Genomic DNA, 19,961 nt, shown 5'->3' with positions numbered 1-19,961 from the left:
CTCCATGACCAGAAGCCGTCATGCCGCTGCAACCGCGCTTCCTCCGTGCCGCGGCTACTCATCCAGGCCATCGTTCAGCAGCGTGGCATGCAATGAACTCAACATAGGATTGCTTGCCGGACAGCCTGGGTGTTTCACACCAGGTCGCTGCTGTCGAGCTTTCGAGGCCAAATGCAACGCCCAGGTCATTGGTATCGAACGTGACCATCGAGGTGCGCAACAGAGACGTCACCGCTGCTGTGTGCTGCTTCAACGGGGTGTGCGTTCCGCCTGGAACCTCACGACGTTGTGCAGACGCGAAGGGAAATAGGGAGCAGATTCTATCTTCTGTGTCAGGACGTCCGGGCGACTCGTTTGTCGCGTCCGAGTCGTGCACTCGTGCTCGTGCATTCAGAATCGTTTCCTGCGTCCCGGCAAGCGGCACATTCATGTGCTCGATCCGATACGATTTCCGCAGTGTGCTGGCAGCGCCGGCTCCCGACCAGCACCATGTGGTACGTGTGCTCGTGCAACGTGTCTTTCGAAGCTGACACTTGTGGCGTCAAGCGAATCCCTTGTGCTGAAACGCTAGAATTCGGTAGCCGAAGCTTTACACCGATCCTTGTCAGATCATCATTGCTGCAAGCGTCACGGTACTCGGCAAGGCCCTGGGTCCGCGACACGAGGCAGGCAGGCGAGCAGACGAGCACCTAGACCAATGAACATAGCCAAGTAGATGGACTAGCCGTCGCGTTATCATCAATGCAATTGCGGGACGCATTTTCGTAGCGTTTCACGGGACGTTCGCCATCGGCCAGGTTCACTCGCACTCTTCCGTGTGTCCGAGGGAGACGCGAAGCACCTCTGGTGCATAACAATTAGTAACCAGCTGCTTGCTGACGTAAATAGCTCAGGTCCTTCACAAGCATTTGCGTGCACCATCGCTTCAGCGCCATCTGACACCAGGACTGTCGTCGTCGTCGTCGTCAGCACTCCTGGGACGACAGCCATCGCAGGGGACCCGCTGCCGCGCGGTTTGCAGGCGCGAACCGCGAAACACCCAGAAGCATCTTGACGTCGCAGCCGGTTACCTGCTCCAGTGAATCCCTGTCAACGTGAATGCCGTCTCGCGAGCAATCCTAGTTCAGTCCACCAGCCTGCAATCGTTATGCATGCACGCATGCGCTTCCAATCCATCCTTCCTCCTCAGTCGCCTGAAACGCCGCGCGTCTACCTCTCCGACGACCAGGATTCTTTTCATCGCCTCTTCCGCGCTGCCAAGATATAGTTTACATCTGTCCAGCGGGTTCGTGCAAAACCCCCGGACAAGGGATTCCACACGAGGCCAGCGACCCGACAAATCTCCATCGAGTGCCGTGACCCCCGACACGCCACCTCTGAACCCGTACCAGCTGACCGCCCAAGCGTCAAGAGCGCCTCCGTCAGCTCTTCCGGTTGAATAAACCGGCTCCAATCATGCGTACCGCGCGGTACGAGGCCTAGCACCCGTTCAGCCATGAGAATCGCCACTACGAAAGACGCGATGGATCGATCCAGCGTGCTGATCACAAGCACCCCACCAGGTTTCAGCATCTGTACAAGATTTCCCAGAAATACCAGCGGATTCTGGACGTGCTCGAGCACCTCCAACGCGGTAACAACATCGAAGGATGCGGCGTTGCCCCGCTCCGCCAGCAACTCCTCAATCGATGCGCACCGGTACGCGAGACGCTCCGCCAGGCAGCGTGCGCGGGACGCACGCATCGTCGCCATGCCGCTCGTCGACGACGTCATCGATGAAAGCGCCGCCATCGCCGCCTGGCGTTGCTGGGCGATGGCGATCGCCTCTGCGGCAGCGTCGATCGCAGTGACGTGTGCACCGAGCGCGGCGAGTGCCTCGCTCAGCAGGCCCGCCCCGCATCCAACATCGAGGACACGTAGGCGGGCCCAGTGGTGCGTGTCGCACCCGCTTCCAGCGCTACGGGCACTGGACCTGAAGCTGGATCGCGTTGCTGTCCCTGGATGCGTGTCATCGCCAATGGGCGCATGCGTGATATCGAGCGCCCCAGCTACTGCCTCTTTGATGAACTCGATACGGGCTGGGTTCATTCGCTGGAGCATGCCAGCAGGTCCAGTTGGGTTCCACCAGTCCCGCGCTTGTTCTGCAAAGCGTTTAACCTGTTCGCGATCGACGGAGGTCCGCGGGGAAGCGTCGTGGGCGCCTCTGGAGTGAAGTCCGTACCGCCACCGCCACCGCCACTGCCGTTGTCGTGTTTCTGGCAGCACGCTGTTTGACGTTCGCGACAGTCGCCAACAACGCAACCCGAACCATAGTTTTGCGAGTACGTGTCCTTTTGGCGTTTGCATGGACAAGGTTTTCACCCTTTCTAGGAAATACGAACGCTATTGGTTGCCGCGTTCGCGAGTCCCCGGTAAGAGGCAGTGCCAGGCTGACGGTGCGTGTTCTGCACGCACTGCTTCGGCGTTGCCGCTTCAGTACGCAACCGCAAGCACGACTGCTTTGCGTTCCCACGGACGACAGAAGCGCTTTACCGGCCGAAGAACAAAAACGGGTTGTCCAGTTGCCAGTACCAAGTGCAGGAGTCGACTGCCTGCCGAGGTCAGGCAGGAGGCGCGATCATCCAATTTCCGGTCGGGGGGCGCGCGTCGCCTGCCCAGCAGTATGGTCGCCCGGGCACGGAGCGGCCGCGCTGGCGTTGTTTACCAGGCGCACCTGCTTTCCTTGCAGCGCGTTCCGCAGAAAAGACGGCAACGGTGCTCTTACGTCGGGATAGCGCCCTCGTGGTACTTGTTCCATCCATGCCGCCGGGTTCGGCGGACTGAGTTCCATGAACTGCTCGTCGATCGTTTCGATTGCGCTGCGAGCATGCAGCTAATCTCAGTTGTATGGAATACAGGTGCTCCATGATCGTTCGCCAGTTGCGCTGGCGAATCGTTCATGGTATGTATGTGTACGAACGGCGCTTAAACGCTACTGGGTTGCAGCTCATACAATATCAGTGCATTGCTCCAGACCGGAATCAAATGCGTTGTATCTTTGGCATTGATTTCTTTGGATCAGAAGCATTCCGCTCTGCCGAATAACGGCGCACTGCGTCGTCAATAGATCAACTGGAAAGATCCTCCGGCAGAAAAAAAGAAACGATGGACGCTCCCGAATCGCAGGGGTCCTTTTCGGATGCCCATCGAGGCATCCGTATCTCCGTCAAGTCAGCGAGACGCACGCCACCTCGTTCATCTGGATGTGTTTCAAGCCCTTCTTCTGTAGCTACGTGCATGTGCGCCCGTGCTCAACATACCTGGATGGCGCCCTGGATGCATCGATGGGATTCGTTCGGCATGGAGCAATGCACTTGCGGCGTGCGTTCGTCGAAGGGACATGGGCGTCTCCATGGCTCGCCACAGAACGTCCAGCGACGCGGGTTACCACCGGAAAACAAAACGGCTTTTCGGTCACTTATCTTTTCAGTGCATTGGACAAGTTGGTGAATGCAAGAGACCTGCTTCCGTCGAATGGAATCTTTTGGCAGCACCAGCACTGTCGCATGGATTCGTGCCACGGATTGTCCGCCTGGGCGATATGGACGCTCGTGTATGCGCAGAGGCGAAGATTCTTTTTTGGTGTCAGTACCAACTCACCGGGGCCGCCAGCGTGAGAATGGAACGCCTACAGGGTGCGCTGCATGGAGCGCTCGTCATTTGGCAGGCGTATGGACTTGATTGCAGTGGTCGGTTTGATAGTGTTATGGTCGCCTGCAGTGCAGATGTTCCGATCGTCAACATTGTGCAGTGAAGCGTCAACCAAGTCTGGGTAATGTGTGTGTGTGCGTGTGCGTATATCCCTGATCCTGTACTCGGACCGCACTGCGTCTTCCGTCCCGAGCATCCATTGTGTTATGGCACAAAGCCGAGATCGAAAAGCTCCTGAGGAATCCCGGCTGCTGGCAGCTCTGCGTCCGAGACTGGTACGAATACCTGCTCGGCGACATGCATCGTGGAGCGGGAAACTGGGTTTACCTTGCGTCGAGACGGAAGCCACGCGATCGGGAACGATGTTGAGCATTTCGTTGTGTGGGAGATTATTCCTGATGGTAATTTGTAGGACGGAGGCCTTGACGATGGTTCCTGAAAGATGTTTCCGCTCCGACAGCTTTTGCCCCAAGTCCTCCTTGGTCGCCTGTTCGTTAGGACCCTCCTCTTACATGTCCGAGAAGGCTCTCCTCTGCTCTGTCTGCCTTTTCTTCTACCTGGCGATGTGGCATGAATGGAGCGGCCATTGTCCACTGTTGCTTTTTCGCAGGCTTCAGACGCACCAGGTTGGCGGTAGCAATGAAACTCTCCTTTGCTATCTGTGCACGCGCCGTTCCCTGAGTTCCATTTCGTTAGTTTCTCCGTCGCGTATACGCCAACGAAGCAAATCACGCTTTTTTGCCTCCACGCGCTGATGAGCTGAAGCAAGCCTCAGCAGTGGAGCGCTAGTGAAGTTAGAGCGCGGAGTTTCGAGCAGATTCGGTGCCGTTGATGTGCACGACTCATTTATGCGTCGACGAGGGTTCATATGGAATTGAACAGCAGAGACAACGCATTCATTTGGATTCAAGCGGTCAGAACAAGTTGCCGCGAAGGACGGCTCGCTGCCAATCGCAGAGGCATCATCCGTACCTGATTCAGAGTGCTGGAAATCCACGTTATCTCATAGCAGGACACAGTAAAATGGGACACAGAATACTCGAAGAGCTTGGACGGAGCGTGAAGTGTCAAACGATGCTCTTCGTCTTGTTCGGTATATTGGCGATCACGTAACGGACTCGCGCCCTGAGCTGATGTTGCTCGACTGATCGCTGTTCTCTTCTTTGCGAACGGCGATTCTGCCCTTCTTTCAGATCACACACGATACAGGTCAGCAATTGTACGCGAATTTGGTCACATCAAGTGAGACGAGCATCCGTGGATCCCGTGATGAGCATTCGCGTTTTTTAGTACGAAATACATCATGTGTTTTGCAACGCGCAACAGTCTCCCATCGGAACGTGCTTCGTTCGATGTCCATTCGTCTCCCTTTACCACCGTTCGTATGAACGGTACGGGCACTGCACATGCTGCGTCTTGTTTGATAGCGTTTCTAAGAGAATGCACAAATTGGAATGAGGTGACGAGGATAAACTTGTGTAGGTAGCGTAAAATAGTTTCTGTTTTGGATGCGCGAGGTTCGTAAGCGAGACCATAAGAAAGTACATTCATCGACTCGCTGATCTTAGAATGTCTGGCTCGTAAATACGTGCCTTTTCACTAGCGCTAGCAGGGACAACATGAGTTCTTCCGGAAACTTTTCGCCCATTTACGCCCTGCACTCTTTCGATTGAATGCTTCTGGGAAAAGAGAAGAGAAAAAAGTTGCGCTCTTCCCGTTGTTGCTGAATTCACTGGGCCAAGCATTACGATGGCTCGTGCCCAGAAGGCGTTGCTCCCTCGGGCACATCAGTACCATCGGCGAAGCGTCGGAAATGCCACTCGCGGGTAGGAATGGGGTATCGCTATCGCTCCGACACCCTGTTCGAGTCAAATGAACTGTATCGAAGAACGTGGGTGTCCACGCGAACGTATGCGTCAGTTGCGGCTACGAGAAGCACCAGCCTATACGGGCTTTCTCTGCCATTGGTTCATTTTCATCTCCATTACCTCCCATGCTAAGCACGACGGTCTGTCCTTCGCCTTCAGCTTCGTAGTTCGCAGTCGAAGGATGCTGGTTGCAGCGTTCAAGTCACGACCTCACTGTTTCCAGCTATTGTCGACACAATTGATGCCCAGGCGAAGGCTACCATCTACGCTTCGTATACCGATTTTGTCTTATTTATACAGAACCTCTGGGCGCCCGTCGCAGCGCTGAAATTTGACGATGGTCAGGTATTTCGATGTGTCTACAGAAGCTCCTGCCCCGAGGGAAGCCCTGTGCCGCGTTCAAGCTTTCTTCAACGCTTGGTGCAAGCATTTGACGGGTACAAAGGGCTCCATTTGGTGGCCGGCTCCGCTGCCGCAACCACTCTAGTACCCTCGGACTTCGGGCCTCTTCTCGTGGTGGTCTTAGCGGTTCGTACTCTAAAAGCTGCACGCGGATGCGCAAGCAATTCCGTTCAACAGAGGATTAGTGGAACGCGATGTCGTCCAGGATGAGCAAGTTCCGGGATGAAGATTCGGGCTCGAGATTAGTGCCGGAATGGTTGATCCGTCTACGAGCGCTTCGTGTAAAGCGATGACGCATTCTCCATCGAAAGCGAATCCTGCGTTGCGTAAAGTCCAAGTCCACTACCCGCGCGCGTTGAATCAGACAAGCGGGGTGCGTCTGGGAGTGTATCTCGGGCGAGGCCTCATGCAGCTGTGGAATGCAGCGTCGTCGATGTTAGCCAAAAGAGGATGACTTGTCTCACGAAGGGAATCTATCGATTGGCGTAAATAATTTCTGTGAACATTAGGCATGAGCTTGTACGCAATTCGTCACAAAATCAAGTCGAGCTTTTTTTCTTCTTCGATCCAGCAGTGCGGATTGCAGCAAAGAAAAGTTTCCATGAAACATGAAAATTGAAAACTTGATGGATGCGTGATTTGAACGTGCAACTCATGAGGAAAGAAGAACCACGGATGCTTGTACGTATGCGTTTGGATAAGGATATCCTGCATTTTCCAAGCCATTGCTCATGGGTGTTGCGAATGTTCTTGATCAGGGGAACGTCACGAATACCAGCGGTAGAGCGCCGAAGGAGGCACTCCGAAAATACGATCCAGAGGCGGAAAAGTAGGTATGAGTCCATGAGCCTCTATTGTTGCGTTTCGAGCGTCGTGTACGTGTATCTAAGAAGTTTCGATGAAGAACCTCAAGAAACGAAAAGCGTGAGCGATTCAATCTTTCAGTTTAATTCCGCATGAGTGTACACCTGATCATATTAGCAAGCTGCTGCTCGGCAGCTGTGGCAGCAGGCGGCTCAAAAACGCGCAGCCTTCTCAGGCCCGCGTTGATGTGCTCGCCCGCGGCGACGTCAGCCCCTTCTTGTCATGCAACAGTAGCGAGTCTTCGTTGTCCTCACGAGGCGGTCTGTCAACGAGCCTCGCAGACTTGCGATTCAAAAACGTATGCTATCGGGAGAATGACGAGTCATTTCTGAAGCGACTCTCTAGGCAATCGCTCATATCTTCGTCGATGCCTGAGCGCATGACACCGTCGCTGATCGAGGCCCAGGCCATGCGATCCGTGGTGAAAGAGACGCCAAGGTCACCGCTCTTGGTAACGACAATAACGCCGCCACGGCCTCCGACGCGGGCGTCCATATGGCGAAGCGCTTCGCGAGCAGCTTCTTGAGCACTCAGGCCTGCCTGCAGCAGCGAGCACACGCGGGCTGCCAGCATGATGCGCATGATGGATTCGCCGTGCCCCGTCGCCGATACTGCTCCGATTGCGTTATCGCCGTAGCAGCCACAACCGATAAGTGGCGCGTCGCCCACACGACCAACCATCTTGGAGGTAATGCCACCAGTGGAAGTCGCGGCCGCAACATTACCAAAGTTATCGATCGCCACTGCACCGACCGTGTCGTGGCCCAGGTTTGCATACGGCTCGACTTGGCTCTGCTCCACTGTGCCTGTTGATCGAAAACGACTGCCAGAGTCCGCTTTTTCTCTGCTTGTGGGGGCTTTCGATCGGGACAGACTCCCATTCGTTGACGGATGCCGCGACGCCACCGTCGAGAAGCTGCCGCCAAACCAACCTCGAACGGCGGAGCGAAAGTGCCGATGACGTTTCCACTCGGCAAGCGCTTCCGGCGTCATCAGCTCGGCACGCTCATTCTGAACAGCTTCCACTAAGCCCTCAGCAGCGCAATGCAGCGCAAAACGATCCGCGCCGGCGCCCACGAGCAGGCAATGCTCAGTGCGTTCCATGACAGCACGAGCAACAGAGATCGGATTACGCACGCAGCCGCTGAGGCCGGCCACAGCACCGTAGCGTAGGAAGCGTCCCTCCATGATTCCGGCATCCATTTCAATTTGTCCATCCTCATTGAGAACCGATCCACGGCCGGCGTCAAACACGGGATCGTCTTCCATGGTCCTAACAGCGGCCTCGACGGCGTCTAGCGCAGCGTGGTGATTATCTGGTTGTAAGAGGAACGCATGCCCCGCTAGGGCGGCCCGCCGAACCCCAACGAGCGAAGCATCCGTGCGGTCGTTCGGTATCGACCATGCACCACCATGCACGATAATCGCCACGCGCTCGAGTGGCACTGGTGCACCTGGGCGCAGCGGCGGCATCGTTCTTTTGGGCGCCAGCGTTTTCTCCGAGCCCGAGACAGATCGCCGACACCGCGGTAACGGACGATGCGGCGGTGGGGGCATTACCCGCGAGCATGGTGCTCCCGAGGAGCTCGACCGAGTCGTCGACTGCTGGCGTGACACCTCCCGAACCCACTCCGCCACACGCTGTGATGACTGATCAGAGCAGCTCTGCCAGCTCCCGCTCATAAACTCTTCAGCAGCGTTTTCCTATGGTTCGAGTCCCTAGCGTCCTTCGACCCACCGGACACAGTGTGTAGCACCAAGGCTGCTCTGAAAAGTTGAAAACGCCGTGGACTGCTGCAGTCCACGCGTGCGCGCAGTTGCCAGTGCACCCCTCGAAACTCCAAAACGCCTAGCCAGTCCAAGTCTCCCTCAACTACAACTACGCCAAAGGCCAATCAAAGTACCAGAGCGAGCCCTCACGGTTTGGAGTCAACGCACCCGAAAGCTCCAAGTCTAGAAAAACACTTGAATCATCTGCGAAGCGCAATCCTCGCGACGTACCGGATTTCACGCGCCAATGAGCAATCGCCAATGTGTTCGGTAGCGCGATTTGCGTGTCTGCGCACGTGCGTGCCCCCAACGAGATCGTCGGCGTGTCCAGTGCTGGCTGAAAAGAAGCGATGCAGGCGCACGAGATGCGTGTCTATAGATGATGGATTGCATGTATTGTGGATGTCCATATTTGATCCATTTTAGGTGCTGTGCATGCCTGTGAATGATGGATTCCATGTATTGTGCATATTCATATTTGATCCATTACAAGTGCTCTGCATGCCTGTGAATGATGGATTCCATGTATTGTGCATATTCATATTTGATCTATTACAAGTGCTGTGCATGCCTGTGAATGATGGATTCCATGTATTGTGGATGTCCATATTTGATCCATTTTAGGTGCTGTGCATGCCTGTGAATGATGGATTCCATGTATTGTGCATATTCATATTTGATCCATTACAAGTGCTCTGCATGCCTGTGAATGATGGATTCCATGTATTGTGCATATTCATATTTGATCTATTACAAGTGCTGTGCATGCCTGTGAATGATGGATTCCATGTATTGTGGATGTCCATATTTGATCCATTTTAGGTGCTGTGCATGCCTGTGAATGATGGATTCCATGTATTGTGCATATTCATATTTGATCCATTTTAGGTGCTGTGCATGCCTGTGAATGATGGATTCCATGTATTGTGCATATTCATATTTGATCCATTACAAGTGCTGTGCATGCCTGTGAATGATGGATTCCATGTATTGTGCATATGTCCGTATGTAACAGGTGGCGACACAGTATATCAGCGTTATCTGTGTACGTGCACGGATGCAGGTCGAATATTGCGACCGAGTCGCTGAACGCGATGCCTTCGTGCTCGAAATCAGACGCAAATAGCACAGTTTAAGCGTTGAACGTATCGGTAGCAAATACGCTGACGAAGGACTCGTGTCCGAGGCCGTTCCAGTTTACTGATTGGACACTCTTATTTGGTGCGGTTTAGAGACTGGATCCGGTTCCGCGCGTCTGGGGATTCCTTCGCTTTTTTCGCTGGAGCGCGCACTGCAAAATAGCACTAGAGTCGAAAAACGTAGCTGCGCAGCGCGAGAAAGACTTTGGCATCAACCAGCTCCAATAGTACTCAGCAGGCCGGGGAGCTTGCGTTTCCCTGGTTCGACGTGCAGACCCCAGAGAGCATCGACTGCATTCGCAGCCAAGTTCCCGCTTCCGTATCTTCGTTCGCTGAGCATCGTGGATACAATGCGAATACAGGGCAGCGGCCCGTGTTTGCACGCCTTGCGAGTTACGCTGGTACTCCACGGGACACCGTTTCCGGGATGTAGTCGGATCCATCGAATCCGTGGCAAGTGTGCAGATAGACATGTGCGCGAATTTATCGCTCTGAGACTTGCAGGTTACATAGTCATGTCCGTTTTCCTACTCGATGCGCGCTCCATGGAGAGCGCGTCCATACGCCATTTTACCTCGTCTCGTACCAAAAGAGTCTGCACATACTTGATGGGGCATGATAGGGCTGCGATCACGAAGCACTGGCACCAACGATGCGCGTTCGCAGTCTCCCCGTGGGCGAACAACAGGAATTCGGAAGCCACCACGGCAACTACGTAAACCAGTGATCGCTTCGGTTTCCGCGTCGTTTAATGACAAAGATTTTCGTTCTTGGGCGCATTTCTGATCATGGGTTCCAGCACAAGTCCAGATCGTATTCATCCTAGGCGGCGACTATTGCACAGCGTCCGGATGCGACCGAATGGACCGCGATAGACACCGTGTTTGCGCTGCAGCATCGAACTGTTGCGGATATGTCGAGTAACCAATCAGCACTATTTTGTGTAGCGCCGCAACATGTGTTCATCCCCTGAGATACGCACAACAGGGGCCAACATGGACCCCGACACGCGCTATCGCAAGGCGCTCGTATCCCACGGTATCCGCAGCGATCGATGCTGTGTAAGCAAGCCCCAGCACCCGCCAGGGAAGCCCATCAAGACCAGATCAGTTCAGTTCAGTTTAGCTCAGTTCAGTCCGCGTGCACGTGACACTAGCTTCCGGCCCGAGCTGCATTCAGCTCCAGCGTCGAAAGATTGCGCTGTAGCTGAAGTGTTTGCGAATGCTACTTTCCGACACGTGCTTATCCGCGCTCAATGCCGTGCAGTTGCTGCGGGCAAGCGCTACCCGGTTCCCCGTCCACTATCGACGAGTTTCTGGGTTGGTTCGGCGTCGCGTGTCGCACAGGTACGCTTGCACCCCTGCCCAGGCTTCCAGAACGCTTTAGATGGAGCCTTTAAGCCTTATGAAACCAAGCACTGTTCCAACAGCGAACACCTCAGCAAAAAAAGTACCGAAAAACGCCTTCTTGCTGCTGGCTTGTGGCCCGCAGCGTAGCCTTTTTTTTCTCGATCCATTGAGTCCTCTGCTCAGCAGCTTGTCCAAGACGACCGATCACACACGAAACATGACTTAAAAGAGCGTTCCTCGCTCGTCTCCCCGCATCAGTTCCAGAAGCATAGGCGAGCAACGTGATATGAACGCTGCGTCGTATCGCTTCACAACTGGCTTCCGATCTGACTGGCGACACCCAACGCTGTGCGCATCAAGCCTGCAACGGTCTAGATGGCATTTGGGTCCTACGCTGGTGTTCGCTCTACAGGCGGAGTGTACCATGTCCGGGGGACCACGTGAAACATTCAATGATGAGCTCGAAACCGAGAACATCTCTGACGCTTTACCTGCGGAAGCGCAAACATTTTCGCCTGCGACGCGCCAGGCACGAGCGAGTTCGCTGCGAGCCGAAGTAGTGGATCAGTACCCGAGAGGGACCGACGAAGCACACGAGCTGGTTACTGCAGGTGCAGCCGTCGACGAACCCGGTTCATCGGGCGTGCCTCCTGACTCAGAGACACCCGCAGCAGACGTCTCTGGTTCACCTGCAGCTGGACAGGCCTGGACGAGCGCCGCACGGGTCGCAACTCGGTCGCCTCGAAATGAAGTGGCGACGACGAGCACGAGGCACCTGGGGCAGGCATCATCGCCAGTCACGAGACAAGATGCAGCTCAAGTACCTCTGCGTCGGGTTGATGGACCAGGAGCGGATATCGGCCCCCGGCAGGAGGCGCTTCATCAACGGAATACCGCCCGGGAAGTGCTTTGGCCGCAGGTCGTCTCTGCAACTGCACTACCGCCTCGCCCGATACCACCCCGACGAGGTGCCATGGCGTGGCGAGCGCAACGACACTGGCCAGCGCTGGAGAATGCTGCACTGAACAGGGGTCAAGGTCCAGCGTTGCATCGACCAACCTGGGAAGTGGACGTATTCCGAGAGCCCGCGGACGCACCCGAGATTGCTGCGACCACTGAGGATCGCCCTCCTCTTGATCAAGTCTTTGCTGAGCGTCTCGTGCGGACTCTGGAGGAACTCTTCAACTGGCATCAACAGGATGACCGCGACTCGGAGGCGTCAATGGAAGATGAATCGCCGGCTGGCGGAGACATCTTCGCCCTCCGAGAAGTGGCGCTTCCGGAAACCGAAACGTCGGGCATGGGCGTGCTTCAGTGGAGCAACCTCTTAGATATTTACCTCAGTGATGTGCGGGCCTCGAGAGCGATTATGGATACACAGGGCATACCTTGGGGAAGCGACACTAGTGCACGGAGTGCGCACCATCATCAGCGTATTCGTGAGTATCCCAACTATATGAATGTTGCTGACTCAATGGTCGCTGCGCGTTGCGATACCCGTGACACGAGAGCCCTGCAAGCTTATGTGCTGGGTGGCTACGGACAAGTGCGTTGTCACCGAAGTCGAAGCGATGTCCATTCGCTTCAGCGGTGGCTACATGCGGGTGCGCCGTGCGTTCCACCGAGGAGCACGAATGAGCGCGCGGCTCGTTCTTGGAGCAAGAAGGAGGATGTCTCTACTTGCCGGGCAGAAAGGGCATTCTTGGCGCCTGGGAGCCCCCGACTACCTTTCTACTCCATGGTCGAGTGTACGCGTCGAGTGCGTCCCTCGGTGGTACACTTCCAGTTGCGCCACCTGCTGCGTGCCACCAGTGAAGACGATGTGTACTTGGTCCAGAATAACTGCCTCCTGCACTACTGCCCTTCTCTGCATCAGGTGCGCTGTTTGCTGAATCTGAGCGGACAAACCGTATACTGGAATACGAGCAGGATGCTGGGCCTCTCGACGACGGCTTTATCGCGCAGCTTTCGAGAGCGACCGCCGACCTGGTACCAGGGAAGGCGCCTCAGTGGTCGCTGGTTGACTCGTGCTTCGGAGAGCGACTGGCGTGTGCGCACCGACCGGGATGCAGGGGACGCGCAGGACTCACCCATAGACCCCGAGACAGACGCAGAACACCGTGCGCTGTCCCCGGCAGACTTGGGGCGCTCTGAGCAAGCCGAGTCGCCCCTGGAGTTTTACCGAACACCTCCGTATCGGAACGACGGACGAAGGGTGCAGGTCAGTACCATGGCATCCGATGGACGGCTCTGTGTCGCGGGTGGCTTTTCTGGGGAAATCATTGCGGTGGATGCACAGACAGGCGCAGTCCAGTTCGACTGGCGCGTTGCTCGCAATACCGAAAACGCCATCACCAACTATATAGAACTCTTTTATCGAACAGAGGCGAAGGAACCGGGATCCTTGGGCAGGGCTCGCCGTATGGCCACCGCGCACAACGACTGCTTCGTGCGACTCTTCGATCTGGAGCGCTGCGGCTGCGGCAGCGGTGAAGACGCTCCCCCTGCTGACGCACTGTTGAAGGAGGTACCCTTCCCGTGGCCGGTGAATCACGTTACTGTGCAGCCAACAGGCTCGTGGCGTCATCCTGAACCGGGCTCCTTGTTGGCTATTGCGGGTGACCACACGGAGGTTTGGTTGGTGCACCACGAGTCCGGGGCATGCGTCCAGAAGCTCAAGGGGCATCGAGACTACGCATTCGCAACAGCTTGGCATCCGAACGGTATCCAGTTGGCAACCGGTAACCAGGACGGGACCTTCCGCATCTGGGATGTGCGTCAAACGAGTGCCCCGCTCCGTTGTGTGTTTCCCGCGCGTCTCGGTGCCGTTCGCAGCCTGCAATACTCGGATGATGGGCGTTTTCTCTGTGTCGCAGAGGTTGCCGATTGGGTTCATATTGTTGATGCATTCGGGGGCTCACGCGAAACCAGTGAGGCGGACTCCCTCGTGGATGCGTCTGAGGCGCGACTGTCCGGGAGCCTCTACGGCTATGTCTGGGAGACCGTGCTCGACATTTTCGGCGAAATTGCTGGGGTGAGTTTTTCGCCCATGCGTGCTGAGTACCTTTTCGTCGGGATATCTGATCCAACCTATGGCTGTTTAATGCAATACCGCCGACATCGGGAAGCATACAGCCTTTCGCGCTGGATCGGTGCTTAGGCGGCGCTGCTTGCCTCGCGGACGCTGTTCTTAACTCGCCGGTGCAATCGACGGGGGCGATACCGCTGACGCTGCGGAGGTACCTGAGCTTGCACTTTCATTAGAGTTGCTCGTGCCTCTGGTGGGTAAAGTGGAGACTGCTTGCCGCTGGGGAAAGCCGGTGCTCTCTGTGGTAGCGCTCGTCTCGACTGCGGGCGACGTGAGCGCCGATCTGGCGGGTACGGTACGCGGCTGTTCTGATGATGTTTCTGTGGGCGCTTCAGCCGTGAGTTCCGCGTGTCGCACAGCACTCGGTGATACGGGTCTGCCTCCACGCCCACTATGTTCATGCTCAGTCGAGCGCAGCGCTGAAGAAGGCACTAGCGTTGACGTCCTACCGACAGCTGCGCCTGCGCTTGGTTGGAAACCCGCTCTTCTGCGGTATGTACGCACCGATGCACCGCCGGGGACGCCAGCACCCGACACTTGGAACTGCTCATGCGTCGCAGGCTGCGTCGCCCGGGTTAATCTCTGGGACATAAAAGGTGTCGGCGTTTCCAGGTGCGATGCAATTGGTTGGGGTTGGTACGGAAGCGCTCCGAAAGGCGACATTTGCGATGCGGCGGCTGCTTGCAGCGGCTGCACTCCTGTTGAGGCTCCCAGCGGTGCCACCAAACCCGTGGGCCCCGGTGCCGCCCCCGGAGCAGCTTGTTGTGAAACATAGGGTGACTGAATGGGTTGCCCATCTGGTTGCATCACAGTCTGACACACGAGGCACATAATGGGCGAGGCGGAAGGGGCGTTGTACAAGAGGCACGCTCGACACACTGCGCAGCTGATTTGTTGCGGAGGCGTCACTTCGATACTGAGCGAGCAGTACGCACAAGTTGTGCGTCCACTGTCCAGCGGAAAATAGATCATAAACTGGCAGCCGGGGCAGACCGTGAAGCCTGCGAAGGCTCTCGGGTCCAGCAATGGTTGCAGATTGAGCACCATAAGACACCCCGGGCAGAGTATCCAGGCACTTCCGGGTCGGTAGCTCAGATGCGACCCACACACGAAGCACTGAACTTGCTGAAGCGGCACCAGTACTGTTCCGCTGGGCTGAAACGCTGCCCTTTCCGAATACGTCGCTCCCGGTTCCTGGGCTATTACCGGTGACTGCTGCGTCGAAATGGCGGTGCTCGAGCTCGCAACAGTCCCGGAAGATTGTTCATGGCTAGTCGCTTGCACGTGCTCCCTGTGGGTGGCGGCACTCGGACTCGGGGACTCGTGCGCTCCGCTGGTGCAAGGTTCATGAGGCGGCTCCGGTTGCGCTCCTGTGCGTTTTGTTGGCATCAACAACAACAGTGCGTTCGCTGTAGCGGACCTCGAGAGATCGAGTTTGCGATCCAGGCTGAAGAGGAAAACACCGCTCGCGGCGAACTTCTAGAAGCATGCACGGGTACTTTTCGATTGATCCAGAAACAGATCTAGAAGGGCGATGCTTAGAGGTTCTCTCGTCGAGGCAAAGCTTCATACGCAAACGAGCCGGCGAACACGCGAAGGTTGTCCGAGCAGTCGTCTTCTTGAACTCGAGGTTTCCGTCAATGGACGCTACGGCCGCTGCCGTTCCGTGAAACGGTGTCCCGACAGCACCGACGAAGTGCCTGTTGGTAGCGCTCCCTTGCCTGCGGTAGAGAGTCTGGCCCTGAGATCGGCTCTGGGTGTCGCGACAATGGCTTCAATGGCTGCAATCGTTCGCGAGCGTCACCACAGGTCCGAGCTGCAGCTGTGCACTGTCTGACACACGCCCGAGCGCTGCCCTCTTCTGCAGCAGCAGGCACCGCCTACTTACGCGAAACCTCCGATATCAGGGCGCTTCCCGACGCAACACCTTGACCTAGTGGACCGCCAGCACTTTACACGCTACCTTTGAAAGGATTTTGTTGATTCCGGAGACCAGGCGCACCAGTTCGGAGCACACACTGATTTATTGGTCTGGCGTTCGAGGCCGACCGCAAACGGACTGCCTACCTAGACAACGCGTACCTGCTCCACAAAGGCTAGAGGTACTTCTTGAGCTGTCTGCACGCTTTAAGTTTGCGGTACAGAGCTGCTGCAAGCGTGTTTCGGCGAGCTACCCGGAACATTAGGCGAGCTCGGGCGCGCACGAGCTCAATTTGCGCCTGCGGGCGAGATTTGTTTCATGGACAAAACGTTTCCATAGGCCAGGTTTCTCCGATTATGCGCATTTTTCTTTTCTTACTTTTTTGTGTTATGTTTTCATTGCGCGGCGAGGCATCCATCAAACCACCTACCTCCAAGTTACATTATCTATACTTGATCTCGGATATTCTGGTCGTTTCATACGTCCTATCGGGTGTGCCTAGTACCTAACCTAATCATACGACTTTGGAACTTAACCGCTGGAGCTGATAGTTCATCGAGCTAGAACGGCTTTTCTATACCCCAGAGGGCATCGGCTCGAGGCGTGGTTCATCCGACGTAGACTTGGGATTCGTCGTCAGATTGTGCTCGGACAGTCTGCGGATGCAGGCTTGCCTTCGCTGCACGACACGCTGGAGAAACTTGGTTGTTAGGATGAATTCTGGGAGCCGCCTCTCTCCTTCGTGATCATGCATGGAATGCATTGTTGTCGGTTGGCTATGCGGGTTTGTGCTTGACACCCACCACAGTGGGTAGGCGTAGAGAGCGCACTGGGCCCGTGTGCGCATCCGATCCGCTGGACCTTCCGCCTAGAAGGTAGCATGTGAGTTTGTTCGCCACTCATGAGCGCTGAGGCTCCGTTACCGGACCATCAGTTGCCAGTGCTGCACTCAAAGTGAATGTCCGGCCTTCGACTATCACGGTGTTGCCGAGCTGCTGCTGTCCTTCGAGGAGCTCGCTGCGCTCCTGCTTCCAGCGCGGGCACTGTAACAGTAAATATGTCAGCGTCTCGGGGATTTCGTCTCGATAGCAGGGACAGTGTGACTCCCAGTGTGGTTCCAGTGTTCCTATCCGGCTTAGAGCCGGTGCTGGTAGCCAGGAGCCACCAACGCTGATTTTGGCGAGCCACTGGGTACCTCGAGCAAGTCCCGGGAATTCCAGCGCTTTCTACCAGTACTTGCGTGTGTATGTTAGGTTGTAGTTCCGGTATAGAGTCAAGCCGGCGTTACTAGCGCGACTGGTACCGTGTCTACGTTCCCATATTGGTGTTTGGACCGTTCGCTTGAGGCGGCGGGAGCCTTGTACATTCCTGGGGAACGATTGGGGAGCGTGTTTTCGCCCAAGAGGCGCTTCAGCCAAATATGCGTCGATTTCATCCAAGTGATCTTGCGGTGCGTTGGGGTTTGCATGAAACTCCGACTGAACCTGGTGCGCACAGTGGGCTTTTTGGCCCATACATGTGCCCGGCAGCCTGCTGCTATCGCCTCTGTCGAGGGTATTTGGAGTTCAAGTCCGAGTGCCAGGCAGGTTGGTTGCTCTGCTCTGTACTGAGCACCCAACAACAACGAGTCGCATTGCCCTGTTGGCGGCTGCCTGCAGACGCGAGGCATTTGTGTGCTTCATGCCGCACCACCCAGCACCCCAGGACGCAGGCTGGATGATACACATCCTTAGCGCCCTCGTACGGATTGCTAAGGGGATAGAGGGATCGGATAGGAATGGGCGTGCGATCGCTGTACCTCTATGCATCTTGGCGATCATCTCGTCAACGTGTGCCTTTTCGTCGAGCGTCGGCGTGAGACAGACCCCCAGGTAGCGATATGTTTCCACGATCGGAATTTCCTGATTCTGCAACCGCCACGAGCGATTGCGAATGCTCTGCGAGTCTCCATGGATGGCCATGACGCCGCACTTCGATGCTCCTATGCTCATAACCCAGCGATCGGCCCAGGCGCTGACTTGTTCCATGCTAGTCGCAAGCGTTTCCGGGGCGGGTGCCAACGGCACGACATCGTCCGCAAATAGACGGCCTGCGAGGCGGTTTCTATGTGGGCGCTCCTCATCGGGCATCTCCACAGCCTATCCACGGCACCTCAAGCCCGTATTGTCTGCAATTGTTCAGCAGATCGTTGATGAAGATGTTGAAAAGGAGCAGGGATGCGCGGTCGCTCTGTCGCAGTCCATGGCAGATCCTTATCGAAGGGATTCTTGAGCCATCGCCCAGTCGGATGCGCATCCACGAGTCTGCATAGAGCGCACGGAAGAACGCTAAGCACTTTCTGGAGACTCCGGCTCGTTCCATCTTGAGAAATAGAGCCTCATGCGGGACCGTGTCAAAGGCCTCTTGGAAGTCGATGAAGCATACGTAAGCTGGTTGTTGGTCGCTAATGAAGCGACGTTGCGCCACTTCCATGAAGGTCAGGGCATGGCTCATGCACTCCTCGCAGCTCCGGAATCCAGCCTGTTCTGGGGCGAAGAACTTGCGCTCCTGGAGGCGCCTCTGGATCCGGTTCGTGAGCATGGCGCAAAGTAGCTTCATGATTGACGGGATGAGGCGCATAGTCCGGTAGTTGTTCATGTCTGTGGGGTTTGGAGTCCTTTTTGAGGATTTGTACGACCTCGGCAGTCCTCCATACATTCGGGATATACGCTTCTTCAAACGTGCGTTGGATGAGCTCCAGAAGGCGTTTGCCTAAGATTGTGTCAGGTTCATTTGGTATCGATGGTGTCCCTGTTGTCCCGTCTTCTGGGGTCACCAGTTTCATCCACTCCGTCGCGATACCTTCGATGCCAGGTGTTTTGCGGTTGCTTGAGCGTAGCAGGGTCCGGACAGATTCAGGTCAGAGGATTGGGTCGTCCCATTCCGGTACCGGTTCGAGGCGCGGTAGTTCTGCGGCATACTGGTGCCAATAGATTCGGTTTCGGCAGTGCCCAGTTGCGTCTTCATGCAGCTCTGGCCCGTGGTCCGTCCAGGCCTCATTCACTGAGGCACGCTCCGTCCTCAGCGCTTCCTTATAAACGATTGGTGTGAGCCCCAGGCACTTTTTTGGTGGGTCCAGTCTCGATCGGATGGAGCACCAGGTCTCATCTTCGTTGATGCTCTCTAGCATAGATTTCGCCAGGGAGGCGACTTTGTGGTTTCGATCCTCTCGTTTGTTTTCTCTGGAAAGTTTCTTCTTTCTTTTGATAGCTTCTTCATGTTGCGCCTGTGGCGCCGGTAGCGCTGCCTTCGCTTCCTTGTCTCCCGCGTTGGCGCGTATGGCGGTGCGGTTGACGATCTTGTTAAGTCGGCGGCATTCATCAATCCGAGTATTGGTACGTCGTTTCAGGTACTGAGGTTTGCAACTATTGCGTTCTGGTGCAAGCAGTCCCAGCTCTCTGGCGATCTTCTGATTCCCATCTATAAACTCGCATGCCAATTGGTCTAAAGATTTGTATTCATGGCTTTTCGGATCTTCAGCGCTGTGAGTAGGTGACTGGGTTTGGCGACGGCTTTCTTGAGTTCCCGCTGGGGTGCTCTTTCGGGAAATGACTTGTGATGGACTCGTTTGGGAGTTCTTTTTTCTATTCTTCTGTCTTTTCTTGTTGGTCTTCTTCTTCTTCGGGCTTTTTGCCGAGCTGCTTTCTCTGGATATTTTGCATCTAGGTGGATCATGAGGTTCCTGTGTCTCCTTCTCCGTATCTGGTTGGGTCTCTTTTCCTGTTGTAGAGTCCTCCAGTTGTATCTGTTCCTCTTTACTCTACTAGTAATTCGATATCTCTTAGTCTAGATTCGAGGCGATCCCGCTAACATTCCATGATGCGCAACCTA

The 19,961-nt window shown here is 55.8% G+C and overlaps 5 protein-coding genes across 5 annotated transcripts; 1 reads left to right on the top strand and 4 right to left on the bottom strand.

Annotated features, from left to right (window-relative positions):
* Positions 1-1,236: 1,236 nt before the first annotated feature.
* On the bottom strand, positions 1,237-2,346 carry CYME_CMI016C (similar to 3,4-dihydroxy-5-hexaprenylbenzoate methyltransferase, mitochondrial; the record flags this gene model as incomplete). The annotated part of the gene is made up of 1 exon (XM_005536158.1): positions 1,237-2,346. The coding sequence occupies one exon, from the start codon at positions 2,344-2,346 to the stop codon at positions 1,237-1,239; it is 1,110 nt and encodes a 369-aa protein (XP_005536215.1).
* A 4,781-nt stretch (positions 2,347-7,127) lies between these two features.
* Positions 7,128-8,507, bottom strand: CYME_CMI015C (L-asparaginase; the record flags this gene model as incomplete). Its single annotated transcript, XM_005536157.1, has 1 exon — positions 7,128-8,507. The coding sequence occupies one exon, from the start codon at positions 8,505-8,507 to the stop codon at positions 7,128-7,130; it is 1,380 nt and encodes a 459-aa protein (XP_005536214.1).
* Positions 8,508-11,506: 2,999 nt separating this feature from the next.
* CYME_CMI014C (hypothetical protein, conserved) lies at positions 11,507-14,242 on the top strand (the record flags this gene model as incomplete). The annotated part of the gene is made up of 1 exon (XM_005536156.1): positions 11,507-14,242. The coding sequence occupies one exon, from the start codon at positions 11,507-11,509 to the stop codon at positions 14,240-14,242; it is 2,736 nt and encodes a 911-aa protein (XP_005536213.1).
* Positions 14,243-14,272: 30 nt separating this feature from the next.
* CYME_CMI013C (hypothetical protein) lies at positions 14,273-15,559 on the bottom strand (the record flags this gene model as incomplete). Its single annotated transcript, XM_005536155.1, has 1 exon — positions 14,273-15,559. The coding sequence occupies one exon, from the start codon at positions 15,557-15,559 to the stop codon at positions 14,273-14,275; it is 1,287 nt and encodes a 428-aa protein (XP_005536212.1).
* A 2,650-nt stretch (positions 15,560-18,209) lies between these two features.
* CYME_CMI012C (retroelement, dead) lies at positions 18,210-18,788 on the bottom strand (the record flags this gene model as incomplete). Its single annotated transcript, XM_005536154.1, has 1 exon — positions 18,210-18,788. One exon carries the CDS (start codon positions 18,786-18,788, stop codon positions 18,210-18,212), a length of 579 nt encoding a protein of 192 aa, XP_005536211.1.
* Positions 18,789-19,961: the final 1,173 nt, after the last annotated feature.

The sequence above is a fragment of the Cyanidioschyzon merolae genome, chromosome 9, assembly GCF_000091205.1.
Source record: "Cyanidioschyzon merolae strain 10D DNA, chromosome 9, complete genome".
Classification (NCBI taxonomy): domain Eukaryota; phylum Rhodophyta; class Bangiophyceae; order Cyanidiales; family Cyanidiaceae; genus Cyanidioschyzon; species Cyanidioschyzon merolae.
Note: the sequence above shows the minus strand (reverse complement) of the source record. Positions and strands in the feature narration are given on the sequence as shown.